At 43.2% G+C, this 18666-nt stretch overlaps 1 protein-coding gene across 4 annotated transcripts in view; it reads left to right on the top strand.

The window, feature by feature from the left end:
- The first annotated feature begins 3353 nt into the window (after positions 1 to 3353).
- Positions 3354 to 18666, top strand: part of DNAJC6 (DnaJ heat shock protein family (Hsp40) member C6) — a 156051-nt gene continuing 140738 nt past the window's right edge. Inside the window, exons 1-2 of one of the 4 annotated variants that reach the window (XM_033408975.2) lie at positions 3445 to 3557; positions 6187 to 6282. Coding sequence is in view for 2 of the 4 variants with exons in the window: in XM_004281621.4 (XP_004281669.1) it covers positions 3443 to 3557 (115 nt within the window). In the remaining 2 variants the exon portion in view is untranslated. Of the gene's footprint in view, positions 3558 to 6186; positions 6283 to 12230; positions 12438 to 18666 lie in introns of those variants that run through there. The other 3 variants (XM_004281621.4, XM_049698142.1, XM_033408974.2) reach the window with 3 other exon arrangements.

The raw sequence follows: 18666 nt of genomic DNA, 5'->3' as shown, positions 1-18666 counted from the left end.
TATTTTTGTCCATTTTGTAGCTTGTATTTTCATCCTTTTAAAAGGGTCTTTTGCAGAGCAAAAGTATTTAATTTTGATAAAGTCCAATTTATCAACTTTTTTCTCTTATGGATCCTGCTTTTGGTGACAACTCTTTGCATAGCTCCAGATCCTAGATGAGTTTCTCTTATTATTTTCTGTAGAATAACATAGAATAAAATAACATAATCCATTTTTCTAGATTTTTGTATAAGGTGTGAGGTTTAAGTCAAGGTTAATGTTTTTTTGCCAATATATGTCCAATTGCTTCAGCCTCATTTGTTGAAACAGCTGTCTTTCCTCCATTGAACTGCTTTTGCACCTTTGTCAAAAATCAGTTGGGTATATGTGTGCAGGTCTGTTTCTGGGTTCTTTATTAATCTATGCATCTATCCCTCTGCCAAGACCACACTGTTTTGATAACTATAGCTGTATAGTAGGCCTTAATATCAGGTACAGTCTTCCCACTTTATTTTTTCTATGAAACTTAAAGGTTTTTTTATAACCTTTTCAGTTGGGAATAAATTGAAAACTTACAGAAAAGTTGCAAGAATAAGAACAGTACAAAACACACCCATATATTCTTTGTCCAGATTCACCTATTACTATAATTTTGCTGTATTTGCCTTATCATTTGCTTCCCCCTCTCCCCAAACATATATATGAAACTTCTTTTGTAAACCATTTGAAGGTAAAATAAATGCATCATGACCCTTTACTCCTAAATACCTTGGTGTGTATTTTCTAAAAATAGGGATATTTTCTTACATAACCACAGTATAGTTATCAACTTCAGTAGTTTATCACTGACACTTATTTAATCATATATATATATTTAAATTGACCTAGTAATGTCCCTTGGAGTCTTTTTTCCAAACTCCAACACAGTCCATTCTAGAGTCAGGTATTACTGTTAGCTGTCATATCTCTTTAGCCTCCTTTAATCTAGAACACCTCCACAGCCTTTCTTCATCTTTAAAAAAAAATAATTAATTATTTTTAATTTTCGCCTGTGTTGGGTCTTTGTTGCTGCGTGTGGGCTTTTCTCTAGTTGTGGCGAGCGGGGGCTACTCTTCATTGTGTGCAGACTTCTCATTGCGGTGGCTTCTCTTGTTGCCGGAGCATGGGCTCTAGGTGCACGGGCTTCAGTAGTTGTGGCTCGCGGGCTTCAGTAGTTGTGGCACGTGGGCTCTAGAGCGCAGGCTCAGTAGTTATGGCGCACGGGCTTAGTTGCGCCGCGGCACGTGGGATCTTCCCAGACCAGGGATAGAACCCGTGTCCCCTGCATTGGCAGGTGGATTCTTAACCATTGCACCACCAGGGAAGTCCCTCTTCATCTTTTATATCATTGACATTTTTAACGAATATAACATCCCTGCCCTGACGCCCCCTCCCCCGTACCCCAGTTTTCATAGTAAAGTCCTCATTTGGGGTTTAACTTATATTTCTCCATGATTAGATTCAGGTTGTGCATTCTTGGCCAGAATGTGACAAAGGTGATGTGTCTCTCAGTGTATCATCTGGATGCACTGGATTATCATCTCCCTCCATTGGTGATTTAAATTTTGATCATCTGGTGAAACTGTCATATGATGAATTGAGCCTTTTGTTTGAACCTACAAAAATGGTAGTTTCATGATTCAACCTAACATATAAGCTTTATATGGGTTTATGTAGGTAACCTGACCTCTCTGATACTCAGTTTCCCCCATCTGTTAAGTGAGGATATTAATAATTTCTCTCCCATGAGTATCATTGGGAGAGTTAAATAAGGTAATGTATATAAAATCCGGCACATGAGAGGCACTCCATAAATGTTAGCTATTATTATTTCAGTCAGGCAGTGTTAAGGGATCGTGGTTTTGCTCTTCCTCTCCGACTCTTAACTACAGGCAAAATCACGACAGAGATAAAGTGGTGGGGGCTGGGCCACCTCAGCTCTGACATTTCAGTTTCCTCATCTGGCGAATGGGAAACGCCTCCTACCCCCCAGGGTTGCTGTGAGGTTTCATGGCATATGTGTAAAAGTGCCTGCACATAGAATAGGTTCTTAAAAAAAAGAAGAAGAAAAAAAAAAGGGCTTCCCTGGTGGAGCAGTGGTTAAGAATCCGCAGGGGACATGGGTTCGAGCCCTGGTCTGGGAAGATCCCACATGCAGCAGAGCAATGAAGCCCGTGAGCCACAACTACTGGAGCCCGTGTGCCACAACGAGAAGCCACCGCAATGAGAAGCCCACGTACCACAATGAAGAGTGGCCCCCTTGCAGCAACTAGAGAAAGCCCCAGTGCAGCAACGAAGACCCAATGCAGCCAAAAATAAATAAAAAAAAAAAAGTGATTCTTAATCCATTGCATGAGGAAAACAGGAATATCTATCAGACTTAAATAAAAAAAAATCCACTGGAGTCTGTCATACAGAGTGAAGTAAGTCAGAAAGAGAGAGACAGGTACTGTATGCTAACACATATACATGGAATTTAAGAAAAAAAAATGTCATGAAGAACCTAGGGGTAAGACAGGAATAAAGACACAGACCTACTAGAGAATGGACTTGAGGATATGGGGGGGGAAAGGGTAAGCTGTGACGAGGCGAGAGAGTGGCATGGACATATATACACTACCAAGCGTAAGATAGATAGCTAGTGGGAGGCAGCCGCAGAGCACAGGGAGATCAGCTCGGTGCTTTGTGACCACCTGGAGGGGTGGGATAGGGAGGGTGGGAGGGAGGGAGATGCAGGAGGGAGGAGATATGGGAACATATGTATATGTATAACTGAGTCACTTTGTTATAAAGCAGAAACTAAGACACCATTGTAAAGAAATTATACTCCAATAAAGATGTAAAAAAAAAAAGAAAAAATAGAAGCATAAAAAAAGCAAAACTTCAAAAAAAATCCAACATAATGTGGAATCATTCTGAGGCAGTAGAAAGGGATGAAAAAAATATAGCTAGAGCCCAGGACTTGGATATCGGCATAATTTAGCGGCTGTGTGATCTCTGGGCAGATTACTTCACGTTTCGGAGCTTCAATTTTATCATTTGTAATTTGGGGATAAAAAAAATCAGTGCACATCCCAGGGGGGTTTGTGTTAATTAATGATGCCTAGCAGTAGTTGGGCACTCCGTCAACATCTCCGGAACGAAGGGGGAAAGACTAAAGCATTCACCTGTGAGCTGCCAGGGGCTGAGCGCTCCCCCGGCTGGCGCATCCCTGCGGCGTCCCCGGCTTGGTCGGCCGCACCCGCAGGCTCAGCGCGAGCGAGGTCCCCACCCTCCCCGCCCCGCATCCGGCCGCAAGCTCCTCCCCCCGCGGCCGCGTCCTCCCCGGCGACTGCCTGGCACCTGGCAGAAGCGCGGCGGCCGGGGAAGCGGGAGGCGATCCTCGGACGGCGGCGGGCGGCGGGGGAGGGGCGCGGGCGCACAGATGGGAGCAACTGAGAAGAGCGGCAAGAAGAGCCGGAGGCTGTTTTCTTCGCTGCGGCCGTGGAAGGCAACCCGGCGGCTGTGGCGGACGCGCTCGGCTTCCAAGGCGGCGCAGGGTGAGTGTGGGCGCGGCCGCGGGACCTGTTACCACGAGCGGCGGGCGCCGGCCTCCCGCTGAAGCGGGGCCGCGGTGGCTCCGGCTGCTGCCGTGGGCGGCATCTCCCGCTGGGTTCTCGGCCCCCGGAGCCCGCGGGCGGGGGCCGCGCCGCCTGGACGTCTGGCCCTGCCTGGGCGACCCTCCTCCCTGACCCTCGGCCACGGGGACTACAGCAGTCCCCAAGCTCCCCCGGGGCCGCTCGACGACAGTCCCTTCTTCCCCCTCCACCCTTTAAGCGTATCTCCCCTTGGCCCAGGTGGTTGCAGCTTGTTAATTTCCCGCACAAGTCCCTGTCTGTCCGTTTGGCTCTGGACAGAGGGAATCCGGGGTGCCTCTGGAAAACAGTTTGCATCCCCCTCCCCCCAAAACCTGGCCGGCACCTGCAATGCAGTACCCGTTGGGGGATTTAATCCGCACCCAACTCTGCCTTGGAGGCCCTCCCCATTGGACCCACCCTCTTTCCAACCCATCTGTTATCTTGTAAGCTCTAGTCACAATTAACTATTTCCCAAACACATTCCACCCTATCCTCACCAGGGCCTTAACTCACATTTATTCAGTCACTGACTCACCGCATTCATTCATTCCATAATTTTTATCGAGCTCCCCTGTGTGTCAGGGCCCAGGATTGAACGAGATAGGCAAGGCCGCAGCTCATGGAACTACTTTTAAAGGGGGAAACAGACGTTACACACGTCAAATAGGTAAAAGTCTCCATTGCAGATTGCTCTGTGTGCTTGGAAGGAATCAAATCGTCTGCTGGGAGAGAAGAAAAGGTAGAGGGGCCCTAGCTTACTTGGGGGGTGGACAGGGAAGGCGTCTCTGCGGCCATGCAATTACAGCTGAGCGTGAAGACTGATTCAGAGTTACTCCAGCATGGAGCCAGGGGAGAGCTTCCTGCCAGGGGCAATAGCAGGTGGAAAGGTTCTCAGTGTGCCTGAGCTAAGCAAGGGGAAAGTGAGGCAGGCAGGGTCAGGGTCTGGGTAGTATATGATGAGGAGTTTGGATTTTATTCCAAGTGAGCTGGGAAGCCACTAACATGTTCTGAGCACAGGGACATGACACGATCTGCTGGCTCATTGCCTTCTCTCTATCTGCAGTGGCCATGCCTTGGTCTCAGCCTGGCCAATTCCTACCCGTCCGTTAGGACTAGCACAAATGCATCTCCTCTGTGAAGCCTTTCCTGGGATAGGTGCCACCTGTAACCTGTCTGCTGGTATTTCATCATCATTTGTCACTGTTCATCTGCTATTATAGATTCCATGTGGGCAGGTTCTCATCCACTTCATCTTTGCATCCCCCACCAGGCTAAGTCAGAGCTGGGTACTTTGTAGATACCTGTCTGCTTGTGTGTGTGTGTGTGTGTGTGTGTGTGTGTGTCTGTCTGTCTGTCTGTCTGTCTGTCTGTCTCTGTGTCCTATCATGTCCTTTTCGTCTGTTTCCATCATCTGAGGATTCTTCAGAGGCTGACATGCCTTGAGTTCTAAAATGGCCGACCTGAGCCAGGGCAGAAGCTAGACTGCAACAGGGCCGCATCACCCCCATCTCCACCCCAGGGTTTTTACGAAGATTAAATGAATTAATGAGTTAATAATTGTAAAGTGCTGGCACATAGTAAGCATTCTAAAAAGAAATTTGACAAAGAGCAAAAATAATTATCCTTCAAATATTTGTGTTAGAAACAACACCAATTATTGTGTTAGAAACAAGCTTTTCTATTGTTGATGGTTAGGGAGGCTCTGTGGCTTGGCCTTGTCATCTTGCCGGCTTTCAAAGGACGTGTTATTACTTTTAGTGAATGCGCCGATTAAATGCCTTCCACACTGCATCAAGAACTGTTGCGGAAACTTAGTAGGTCTAAAGGCTGACCGCCCCTTTTCTTTAGCTTGCCTGAGTAGTTGAATAGATTGGTAATTGCAACAAGTATTCCTTGAGTGATCCTTATATGCATAGTGTTACTCCAGGTGTTGTGTGAATGTTTTACAAAAGAGGAATAAATGGGTATTCCCACTGCAGTAAATTGGGTTAGAATAAGTTTTTTAGTTTTATAATTTTTAAACCCAGGTGTATACTGTGTCCACAACCATCCTCTCTTTTTCTTCTTTGTTCCCATTGTAGAGTTCACCCATGGCTTACCTGGGGCCCATTGCCACGCCACACCTCTCTTTTCTTAGGTAGGATCTTGGCAGATCACTGTATTTCCCTACTTCCCCTTCCCCCCTACAACCTGGAGATGAGGCCATTATAATGTCTTATGTTATATGATACTTTACAGTTTATGGAGTAGGTCAACTATAAGGTCTTATTTAGATCTTAACTAACCTTGGAAGGAGGGAGGACAGATGGTATTTATTTCCCCCATTTTGTAGATGAGGAAAGTGAAGCAAGAGACAGAGTAACTTGCAAGAGGTCATAGGACTGGTGTGTGGCCAATTCAGGCCTGACTACCCACACAGCTTCCTTTCTGCCACATTGGCACAAAATAAACATGTGCCAGTATCTATACACATGGAGGGAAGAAGTAAAATTAATAAATATTATGCAGTGAATGAAATCCATATCCCAATTTTATTTAATTTTTCTTAAAGGTGGCCTGAATTTCTCACGATGATGTCAGCGTCACTTGGGGCATCTACAATCATATGCTTTGGTGCCAGACAGACGATGATTTGAATCTGCCACTAGTAAGTGGCACACTAATAAGCTGTGTGATCTTGGGCAGGGTGCTAAATCTTTCTAAAACTCAGTTATCTATCATACGTAAAATAAGGATGATACTCCTATGTTATAATGTTCCTGTGATGATTATATGGGTTATTGTATATAAAGTGCTTGGTACATAGTAGCTCACAAGGTGGTGGTTGTTATTTTTATTAATATTAGTCCAGATATTGCACCATATGATCACAACCCAAATATGGAAAGTTCAATGAGCGGTGGGAATAAAACATGGCTGGAAGCTCTTCAGGGGCCGCAATCCCTTCTGGACCAATCAGAAGGCCTTCTACATCAGTATCCTTCTTTCTACCCTCCCTTCCTTTTTTTTTCAGCAGGAGGCTACAGATGAGAAGTAGCATAGCTTCTGGGGACCTCTGGCATCTGTTCAGCTTAATATTGTATCCTGAATATAGAAGACATTCAATAAATATGTTTATTTAGTTATTGGATAATAATGAATGAATGGTTAAGTAATGAATGAATCCTCTGGGATGTATATATTGATTCCTTACTTCCTTGCTAATACTCAGTACTGTCAGAATTTTTTGATGCGTATGAAGTGGTACTGCATGGTGCTTTTATATTGAATTTCCCTGACGAATAATGAAGCTGGAGATCTTTTCACATGAATATTGGCCATGTGTGACCAAGACATGTGTGAACGCCTGTTTATGTTTTTTTTTTTTTGGTGGTTCATGTTTTTTTAAAAATCTACTCATAGGAGTTCTTGAAATCTTCTGGATACCAATGATTTACCTGCTTATATGTCCAAGCAACTTAAAAAAATCTACTAACCATGCAAGCTGTTCTAAATGAACAGGCTGTGTTCAGTAGAAATTAAGCCCCTAAATTGCTTCCAGCTTTTGCAGAGAACCAGATTTACGTCAAATAGCAAAGCTTTAGCTTATAGAGACGGGAGCGGATAGTTGGTGGAAGTATTTTGTGAGCAGTAGGCTTTCCTAGTCCTTGAAATGATGGTAGAAAACCAGTCCTGAGCTCTTCCCCCCAGAAATTGCCTCCTGCAAACGCTGGTGGCCGAAGTGCCCTTTCCTGAACTTCAGTTATTCCCTGGGAAGACACAGGTTGGACCTGGAGTCAGTCTATCCGCAGGTAGTGCTTTCCAGGACTAGTTACCTGGAGGAAAGGACAGAACACTTGTCAGGTGAACTGTGGTTTATCCTTACTGCCATTTTTTGGCCATATGTCCCTAAAAACAAATCACATTGAATGGAGATAATGGTCACTACCTAGGGATATTGGAAAGATCGAATGATATCATAACTATGAAAGGACCATATAAATGCAAAATATATTTGCTAGGCTCTGTGAAGTAGCCAACCCTTTGCCGGAGTGGGACCTATACCCATTAGGCCCCATACCTTCTCCTACCCTCTGTTCTGCATACAGGTGCCTGATTGTAGAGTAGTAGTTCTCAAGGGTTGTCTCCAGACCAGCAGCAACAGTGTCTCCTGGAACTTGCTAGAAATGCAAATTCTTGGAGCCCACCTCAGAGCTACCAAAGCAGAGACTCTGGAGGTGGGACCCAGCAACCTGTGCTTTACCAAGCCCTGCAGTAATTCTGGTGTGTGCTAACCTTTGAGAACCGTTGGCCTAGTGGGATGTGCAAAGGCTTTAAAGACAGTGAATGTGGGTTTTTCAGTCTTAACTCTCCCATTTGCCAGCTTGTGCGATGAGCAGGTTACTAAGCTCTTGGGCTTCCAAGCTCTCATCAATAGAAGGAAGATGATGTCACTTCCGTCACAGGGGTGTTGTGAGAAGTAAATGACAGGCAGTATCCTGGCTCTGCTACTTTTTTGCTATGTGTCCTTTGGCAAGTCTCCTTTCTTCTTTCTGCCTCATTTTTTCTCGTCTAAAAAAGACGGACTGGCAAGCGTTAACGTGCATGCCTTGCTTACCGTGTGCCAGCCGTGGTCCTAAACCTGTGAATATTTTAATTTTATTTAATTCTTACAATAACCCTGTTTTACAGTCTCTATTTTATGAACGAGAAAACCGAAACACAAAGAGGATAAGTAACGTTTCCAAAGTTACACAACTAGTAAGCTGGGATCCAAACCCAGGCAGTGTGCTGTGAAAGTCCTCGCTCTAAAGGCCATGCTTGGCAAATAAGTTCTTTAAAAGGATGGTGATGATGATAAGAAGACTGCCTTGCACACAGTGGGTACTCCACGTATTAATTCTCTTCCCCTTGCCTTGTGGCTTGGCTTCATCGGAGCACACCCAGCTTTTCTTATAGTCATGCTGCCTTTCTGTGCGGTGACCCTAATCACAAAGCCCCATCCCCTCCCCAGCCCCCAGTCAGCAGTTTTCTCACTCCAGTTCATCTCGCTTACGGCCACTTGGATGCTCTGAGCAAACCAGACAGGCGTGGCTGGGGGAAGACCGACTGTGGTGGTGCAGGTGAAGTCATTCTCCTGTCACCCCACCCTGGCATGTTTTGGAAATGAATGACTAATCCAGAAGAGAGGGTCCAGGCAAGTTACCGAAAGATCATTGGGTCTGCCCAATTTGAGAAATATCCTCCCAGTCTCTTTTGCTCTCAGATTTCCAAGGGAATATAAAAGCCTTTGTTGCTGAGTTTTTCTTCGGAGTAAAATTTACAGCTGGGAAGTTGAACCCACAGTGTTAACAGCAGCGTTTTTTTTCTTTCATTTTTGTTTTGCTAGGACAATGAAGAGCCTTATTCTCTTTCAATTCAGGGTGTCACTCATTGTTCTTGAAAATTCTCTTTGGTTTTGCTCTCAAGATGGCCTCCCTTGCTGGGCATGACTCACCGGTCTAATGACTCAGAAGTGGCATCCAACAAGACAAGGACTGTGCAGAGCTGTGCAGGGACTTGTGGCCAGTGGAGCCTGCCTGAAGCTTTCCCTAAACCCGGTTATTGAGCTGGAGCATCGTTTCCATTAATGGATGTTTAGAATGGTTGTTGGTACCAGTTTATTGGAAGCATGAGGCAGTGCCTTGTTCTGGAAGGCTCCAAGGCTTGAGTCTATCCTTGTCCCTCAGCTGGGTGTGGCCTTGAGGTTTACTGTGGGCAAGACAAGGCTTCTAAGAATTTACCTGACCCTGCTTGGAATGGCCACAGAATCAGCCAGTGTAAGGCTTCTGTAAAATTTGTATCAGGGAAAATAAAGGCTCTTCTTATCTGAAGAGGACTTCAAATCTCTTTCAACTTAATTAAAAAAAATCTATTAAGGATGAATAGAAAGATGAACATCTATGTGACAGAACAAATTTAGCAAAATGTACTTGAAGATGTTTGCCATGCAATTCTTCCAACTCTTTGTATTTTGAAACTTTTCAAAATACAGTGTTGAGTAAAATGCAGGTAACCCTAGAAATGATCATACTCTTGTAAAAAAATTGCTTCCTTGTTAACATAAGTGGCAGGCTCTCTCCCACTTCCTCACTCCTCCCAGGCTTTGTCTTTTTTCCTGGGGAGCCTGCTTGGTGAAAAAGGGCCTGGAGTGAGCCTGGCAGGGGGTGAGCTAATCCTTTACGCCAGGGCTTTATCTTCTTCCTGATATGTAATTCTCACAATAGCCATATAAACTAGTTATTATTTTCTGCATTTTATGAGGAAACTGAGGTGCAGAGGGGTACACTTGATCCAGGTCAGTAGGTGATAATATTAGTCTTACAGCATTTATGGAGCCCTCCCTTTATGTGTCAGGCTTTGTGCTCTGTACTTCACATGCATTAACTCATTTGAGCCTCATCCTACCCTAGGAGGTAGGTGCCTTCAGTATCTTCATCTTACAGATCAGGAAATGGAGACTTAGAGAGGTGCAGGAACATATCCCAGCTTACTCTAGGAGCCAGGAAGTGGCAGAGCCCATGTTTGAACCTGGTCTCTCCTGCTTTATAGCCCTTGCCCTACTATTCAGACCCAGTCCTCGGCCTAACTCAGTAAATCAGTATACGTTGTAGAAACCTCTTGTTCTGAGACCACAAGCTCTTTGAGGACAGAATGTTTTGTTCAGCACTGTGTCATTCTCAGTCTTCAGAGCAGTGTCTGGCATAATGAATATTTATTGGATGAAAGAGTACACGGATGGTGTCTTCTCATCACCCCCTCCTTCACCCTATCTGCCCCTAAAGGTGCTCCTAACTGGGTACGTTTTGGCTGCCCTGGCCTTGGTCCTTGGAGATGGAGATGCTCGTTTCTTTGATGTGGTTTATGGGGCAACATGCCTCATTTGGTGGCCAGTGAAGAGTTCCAATGAAGGCAGATGTTCCTCATTGGCCTTAAGTTGTCAAGGATGCATAAGGATATTATCCACTGTCAAGGAAAGATGGGAACAAAAACAAAATAAAATTTCCCCAAACTTTAAGGAAGTCTTTAAATTGTGGCGGCTAGAAATCAACTCCAGGACCCCTAGTGGCCACGACAGGCTTTCCCTCTATAGCTATATTTGACTCTCGGGCTGCCGTAGTGAGCAGGTAAACACTAGCAATTAGTTCTCTTAATGTGCCCAAGTATGTTGATAATTATCCTTTACACTTATGTAGAACTTAGTTTACAAAGTACCACATCTGCTCTCCCTTTTGATCTTCTGAACAGCCTGGACCACACACAGGGCACGGATGATTAGCCCCACTTTACAGATGAGGAAACTGGTACCAGAGAGGTTAAATCACCTGCTCTACGCCACTCAGGTAATAGTGGTAGAGAGAGGTCTTCAATCCTCTTTTCTCACCTCCTACTCTGGCAAATTTTCCTTTTCAATATTGTACTTAACCCAGCAATTTCTGGGGATGAGCGCAGGTTGGTGCATTTCTTTTTGTTGCTCTTCTTCCATCTTGGAGGTGAGTGAGGTCCTGGATTGGGTCAGTTAATCATTCTGGATGTCAGTTTACCAGTCTGTATATTGGGGAATAAACACTACCCATCAGTGAGTGCACTTGGAGCAGAGGAAGTTGTGAGGGTTTGCAACTCAAAAAACAATTTCTAAGTGAAGATGTTTGGAAGGGACTGTGATGACTGGTTCATTTTCTGTAAAACAAGTTCAATGGCACCTCCCCTGGCCACACTATCTAAAATGGCAGCTCTGTTACCTCATTATCATGCTTCATTCTTCTTCACGGCATTTACTGCCATTTATTATATGTTTATATTTGTTTGTTTATGGCCTGTCTGAATCCTCCCACCCAAATGTGATAGCCACGAGAGCAGGGACTTGGTCTGTTTCCTGCACTCTTGAATTGCTAACAGGTGGAGTTGTGCCTGGCACAAATAACCGTTGTTGAGTGAATGAATGAAAGAATGAATCTGAGGTATGTAATGATTGGAAGTAAGTTTGCATTGGATGATTGAAAGATTTGCTTGAGTACTCCTTGCTGTCTAGCAGAGAGGGGGTTTGGTCTGGCTTCCACAGATCCATTTCTGTCTCAGCCATCCAGTGGCTTAAGACCAATCACTAAAGCCTTGAGTACCAACTTACACCTGGGTGAACTGGGTTCAATAACCCAGGTCCATTCAGCAGACATAGGTCATTGGATGGCACTGTATGCCTCTGCATTGTAACAGCCGGTGAGTGGCTTGAGGACTGGGGCTGGTTCCCGTCACTGTTCTGTCCGCAATACTTAGCATAGAGCCTGGTCCACAGAGAGGTAAAAGAAGTGTTTGCTGAATGAATGAATATGTAAGAGGAAACAAGCACAGGGCTCTTAATCCGCCTCCAAAGTGAAGGTCTCCATTTGAGAATAAGCTTGGTGCACGGCACATGTGGTCCTCTTTCAACTTGAATCAAATCTCTCCAGAGACGAGGAGGCACTGAACAGTTGATTCCCTAACCTACTGCAAGGAAAGGCAAGCCTAGGCTCCAGATCCAGTTCCATGCCATGTTTTGGAATTTGTGTTTACGTCTGTCTTCATTCCCCATCCTTTCTGCTCCAGCATAAGCAAAATTATAACCCCTGCACGCTGACTTGCATGCAATTACCAGAGCCCGGTGCTCCTCGGCTGAGGGACTTCTCCCCCAAGACCGCTGACTGTCTGAATGACAAATCCAAAGTCAGGGTTGCAGAACCAGCCGGACTTTCCTGCTCCTTTGCAGCAGAGGGAGGAAGGAGAGAATGAAAGATTCTGAAAATAAAGGTAAGGGGCCGACTGCAGAGGGTAGGTAAAAGAGGCTAGGGATAAGATGTCACTCCATGGACATGTTTAGTGTCTATTAAATGGCTGATTTAAAATTAGTGTGCATATATTATTTAAAAATTCTAGTATATAATAATAAACGTGACTTTTAAAAATAACAGATTTCTGGTTTCCAAATATTGTCATTCAGTTTTCCATTTTTGTGCTACTAAATATAACATTTTTGCATTCTTCATTTAATCTTGGCTGAATAACACATATTTACATTTCACAGACTTCCTTATAATAGTTCCCTTTTATTTTGCAAGTGTTCAGAATACTTAATTAATATATAGGTTTCCGGTGCATTATTGGAATTGCAATCTCTGAAATACTTCGGACGTTTACAGTTTGGGTTCTTAAGAAAAATGTAGAGGGAGAAGCCTTTAATGAACATTCACCTTTTCGGGAGGATCCAATGGGGAGCCGTCACTGACCTTCAGAAGTGTTTATCTTGCAGAGAGATATTCAGATGCAAACTCCCCCCACTCTGCTAGCTTCCATCCCCTAGATCCCTGGTAACAACCCCCCTTCGCATCCCCCCGCCCCCGCTCTCGCCCCCTCCCCCCCAACCCCCGGCCAATTCCGCTTGAGGCATGGGGGAGGAGAGAAACGGATTTAAATGAAAACTCAGGAAAGGTCAGTTCTCTCAAATGAGCCAGCCAAATAAATATTAAGTTCAACAACAAGGATTCTGGAGGATTCTGGGGTTTCAAATTCCGAGGGTCTTTAACATTTTCTGCCGCAGATGGGGGAGGAACGATAGATCCCAAGGCTCGGGAGGCTACACGCGTTCCCCAATCCTGTTTCCAGGAAGGAGCCCTTCCGTGGTGTTGCGTAGGTGCGGCTCCTGGTCCTGCCGCAGGAGGAAGGCGCAGGGCGGCTGGGCTCCCGGGAAAGCTCCGGGGCAGCCGCCGAATCTCCGCGTAGCCTGGCTCAGCCCCTGCCTCCCCCCAGCTAATTTTAGGGTTTGCCCGCCCCCCTTTTCCCCAGCAGGCGTTCGCTGATCTCACCTCAAGCCTCTCTGCAGCAATTTCCACCCCTCCCTCTCCTCCCAGCACGCTCTGCTTTAAGGAGGCCCCAGCACTTTGCCCTTGGGCACCGGGCTTGGGTGCTCAGGTGGAGGCTGGCACACAGCGCCGGAGCAGGTTGCTCACGCCCACCGACCCTCCGCAACACCGGAGCTGGGTGGTTCTCTTCATTGGTGAGACCGCCCAGGCCCCAAGCCTTCTCCTAACTGCATGCAGGGCCGCCCGCTTGGCCTTCACCAGCCCAGTCCTCAGGCACACTCTCTGGCATGTCATAAGATTCTCATCTTGTAATGAACAGTGATGCTTATTCCATATTAAAAACAAACAAAAAGCAACCAACCAAACAAAACCACACACAGCCTGATGCCAGTAGGAAGGCTGGTATTTTAATCTATCACGCTGCTTGTGATGAAGGCTCTTAAGCAATTTCACTTACTATAACTGAGGCTTTAAAAGGGTCTGGGGTAGCTGGTGTCGGTTCCACATAGCGATCTCTGCGGTTTTGATGTTTAAATTTTGATTAAACAGCCTTAGCGAGGAGGAAAACAGATTTGCATGGCCCTGGTAAATGCAAAGAGTGCCTGTCTACTGCTGTTTCTAAGCCAGGCTCTCATGGACAAATAAAACCTGTGTCTGTGTAATCAGAACATTTTAAATAAACTCAGGGAGAATGTTGGCCTTTCCTGTGTCGTTTTCAGTAGCTGGAGAAAAGGTTTCTGGAAAGAAAAAAATGTGCTTATGTGCCATGTCATGCTAGGCCAGGGGCATGGTTTAGAAAAAGTTAAGACTGCCTGAGCTGGAGGCTCATGTTAGGTTAATATTCACCCCCATTTGGAATTGAAACACTCCCAGTTTCTCAGTGTATCAGGCAGGATGCTTTAGGCTTCAAATCCCCAGCTGCTTTTTTAGGGGAGTTGGTATTTAGAATTTTTGTTTCACTTTGTTCTGGAAGGAGCCTTGGTTGGAAGTCAGGGTGGTTAGGTTCTGGCTTGTTTTGCCACTAACTCGTTGGTGACCTAGCACAATACCCATGATTTTTGCGGACCTGTTTCCTTATCTCTAAAATGGATAACTGTTAGACCAGGTGACTGTTCTTCAGATTGTGGGTGGTAAGAAAGCAATTTAGTGAGTCTCAAGCAACCTTTTAGAAAGATGAAATAGAATAGAAAATGTCAGAAACCATTGCGTATGGTAAGTGTAAATAATTGTTTCCTGTAACTTCTGTTTTAGATGTTTATGTTTGTTTATGTATGTAGATATGGGCTGTATTGATGTCAGATCAGTTTCTCGCTGTGAATCCCAGTCAAAAGAGTTGGAGAAACACTGAAATCAATCACAGCTTCCTAGTTTGTCAAGGAGTCTATGAAATGCAGTCCATTTTTATGTATGTTGAGAATGTCAGTAGTTTTCCTCAGAATTTCCAAGGGGTCTAAGACCCCAAATAGGTTATGAATTATTGTGTTTCCCCCAAGACCCTTCTAAACTAACCTCTTAGGGATCAAAGAATCCTTTCAGGGCCGGGAGATGGGCATGTGTTGACAGCACCAGCTGAGTGTGAGATGTGAGGTGGGGTGTGTGAGCATGTTGAAGAGAACGTATGACCGTGGTAACTATACCATGAGAGCTATTTGTAGGTTCCAAAGTGCCAGTTGGTGACCTGAATATGAAACACAAATATCTAAAAATTAGAGTCTTTGTGCTGAAAAGTACCACAGGAAAACTATTAAAATGTTGTGCATTGTTTGGAAGTCAACTCTCCTTGAAAACAAGCACCAGGTAAAATTTTAAGAGGTTGACAGGGACAAATAAGGCATCAAGCTGTTGGTAGGCAAAAACTGAATTTTATAAGCTACCATCACATGACTAGTGTTCTGTAAATGTTGAGCTGTGGTTTAATAAATGCCTTTCTTTCTTTTTTCTCTTTTTAGTACATCTTGTCTTAAGACAGTCCAGTGAGGCTTTTAAACACAAAAGGCATTGTATAGCATTTACCCAGCACATCTCAAAATGCTTTGCAAACCAGGAAAAAAAAATTCTGTATGAGGCAACTCAGAAGAAAATAGTTGAATGAGTTAATAAGTAGGTATTGGCAAGCATGACAGCTAATTATAATAATAACAGCCATAGCTCCTATTTAATGAACAAGTAGTATGTGAAAAGCTCTTTTCAAGGTACTTTACACATTGTCACAGCACTGCAAGGTTGGGGGTATTTTACATGTAAAGAAATGGATTAAGAACTTTTTACAGGGCACATAGCTAGTAAGTGGCAGAGCCGGGATTCAAACCCAGCTCATTTTACCTTCAAAACCATTCACGTGGTAGGCAAGGGCTTTGAGAATGAGTAGCGTGGGAAAATTGCAGAGTTTTTAATAAAATTTTCAACATCATTTATTGCTAGAATTAATTTACTTATTATAAAAAGGGAAATGTGAACCATAGAAAATGATGGCTTTTGTGTATTTTTCTAGATTGTGATTATTTGGAAAATAGGCATTTTAACTCTTAAGTTCAGCTGCAAATTTTCCTTTTATTTTGTAAGTTCTCTCTTTTATGAGTAAGGTTTTAGAAGCAGAGATACGAAAGAATAGGAGTGGAGAGTTTGAAAGTTTGGGTGGAAACATTTTTTTTTCCCTACAACAGTTTAGGGCAAATAGTTCTCTTTTCAGTTTTTCTATGTTTTATTTCAAAATAACAAACATGACATTTTGTGAGCAAATAAAGTTATGCATAACATTTTAACATGGTAAAACTAGGATTAGAGCACACTGATTCCTGAAAGAATCTGATTTTTTCCTGAAAGTTATTACAGAATCTGATTGGGAGTTTGAATATGGTCAGATCCAGACTTTTAAACTCTAAATATTTAAAACACTATGGTGTACATCCCCCAATCTGTAATTCAAAATGAAGTAAGTGCAAGGAAATCCAAAAATGTTGTGTGTGTTTTTTTTTGTTTTTTTTTTTTTAACAACCATGACTACCTTTAGAGAAGACTCAGATTCTTTCAAGAATTTGTGCTTGCTGCTTGGGACTGCATAGGTCAGGCAAACGACGTGTATTGGTTGGGGTGATCTGTAAATGGCTGAGTGAGTTCTCAGCTTTCACGGCTAGCATGAGATAGAGCTGGGTTTAGAGCCTGGACTATGCCATTGCTTCTCAGATGGACACAATACTGCTTCCTGTGGAACATACTAGAAATATGCAAGGGGCTGTAGCAGCATTCACTGGGAAATGATAGATGTCCTGCAATGTTCCGGACTGTTCCATGTAATGATGAATTTAATTATCTCTTGTCCTGTGCAACTTTCAGATGTTTTGCTGAAGACATAAGTGTAAACCCTCTATACTTTTCTGAGCCTAGAATATAAGTTGGTATTACATATACACTGAAGTTTCTGGGATTAAAAATGTTGTGTAAAGCAAGGAAAGATTACACTTAATTTTGTTTGGAAAAATCACTTACCCAAAGCGTCAATTGGTTTGAGACATCAAAACGACACACCTGTCTCATTCAATCTATGTACTTGTACATGTATCTGACTATTAATGTCATCTAATATAGTCTTTCTTGAGTATTTGCATATTGAAATCCATATTGTTTTGCTATATTTATTAACTTTTCTTTCCTTTCTCTTTTACACTGTTGTTGGTATGTGTGGTATAGTTATTGTTGTTTAATTGTGTGTTAGGTAGGATATTTTATCTTTAAATTTCATTTTGAGATACTAAACAAGGAAATACAAAATATTTTTTTATTTGTATATATATATGTTACTCAGAGTATACAAAATGACTTTATTTTTACCTCTTTAATAATTTAAAAGAATTTCAGCCAACATCAAAACTTTTGGAGATTATATATTCAATTCTATAATTCTGGTTCCTTTAATAAAATTAGGACAACAAGATTGAGGTGAGCACAAACTGCCCTCTTTAAGGGCAGAAATACTGGGATATAGGTGATATAAATCTAAAAAATGATGTCACTGGTATTTATATATTTATATTTATGCTACTGTAACTGGCATTTTAAAATTTCATTTTCTAATTGTTTGCTGTTAGAATATAGAAATATAGTTAATTTTTATTTGTTGACCTTATTTCAGTGACCTTCCTAAATTAACTTATTAAATAGTTTTTAGATTTTTGTAGGTATTTGGTTTTCTATAAATAAAGACAGTTGTATTTCTTTTTTTTTTTTAACATCTTTATTGGAGTATAACTGCTCCACAATGGTGTGTCAGTTTCTGCCCTGCAACAAAGTGAATCAGCTATACATATACATATATCCCCATATCTCCTCCCTCTTGCGTCTCCTTCCCACCCTCCCTATCCCACCCTTCCAGATGGTCACAAAGGACCGAGCTGATGTCCCTGTGCTACGTGGCTGCTTCCCACTAGCTATCTATTTTACATTTGGTAGTGTATATATGTCCATGCCACTCTCTCACTTGGTCCCAGCTTACCCTTCCCACTCTCCATGTTCTCAAGTCCATTCTCTACGTCTGCATCTTTATTCCTGTCCTGCCCCTAGGTTCTTCAGAACATTTTTTTTTTTAGATTTCATATATATGTGTTAGTATACGGTATTTGTTTTTCTCTTTCTGACTTACTTCACCCTGTATGACAGCCTCTAGGTCCATCCACCTCACTACAAATAACTCAATTTCATTTCCTTTTATGGCTGAGTAATATTCCATTGTATATATGTGCCACATCTTCTTTATCCATTCATCTGTCGATGGGCACTTAGGTTGCTTCCATGTCCTGGCTATTGTAAATAGAGCTGCAGTAAACATTGTGGTACATGACTCTTTTTGAATTATGGTTTTCTCAGGGTATATGCCCAGTATTGGGATTGCTGGGTCGTATGGTAGTTCTATTTTTAGTTTTTTAAGGAACCTCCATACTGTTCTCCAAGGTGGCTGTATCAATTTAAACTCCCACCAACAGTGCATGAGGATTCCTTTTCTCCACACCCTCTCCAGCATTTATTGTTTGTAGATTTTTTGATGATGGCCATTCTGACTGGTGTGAGATAATACCTCATTGTAGTTCTGATTTGCATTTCTCTAATAATTAGTGATGTGGAGCATCCTTTCATGTGTTTGCAATCTGTATATCTTCTTTGGAGAAATGTCTATTTAGGTCTTCTGC

This window comes from Orcinus orca, chromosome 1, assembly GCF_937001465.1.
Source record: "Orcinus orca chromosome 1, mOrcOrc1.1, whole genome shotgun sequence".
NCBI classification, from domain to species: Eukaryota; Metazoa; Chordata; class Mammalia; order Artiodactyla; family Delphinidae; genus Orcinus; species Orcinus orca.
The sequence above is the reverse complement of the archived record's forward strand: the minus strand, read 5'-3'. Positions and strand labels throughout refer to the sequence as shown.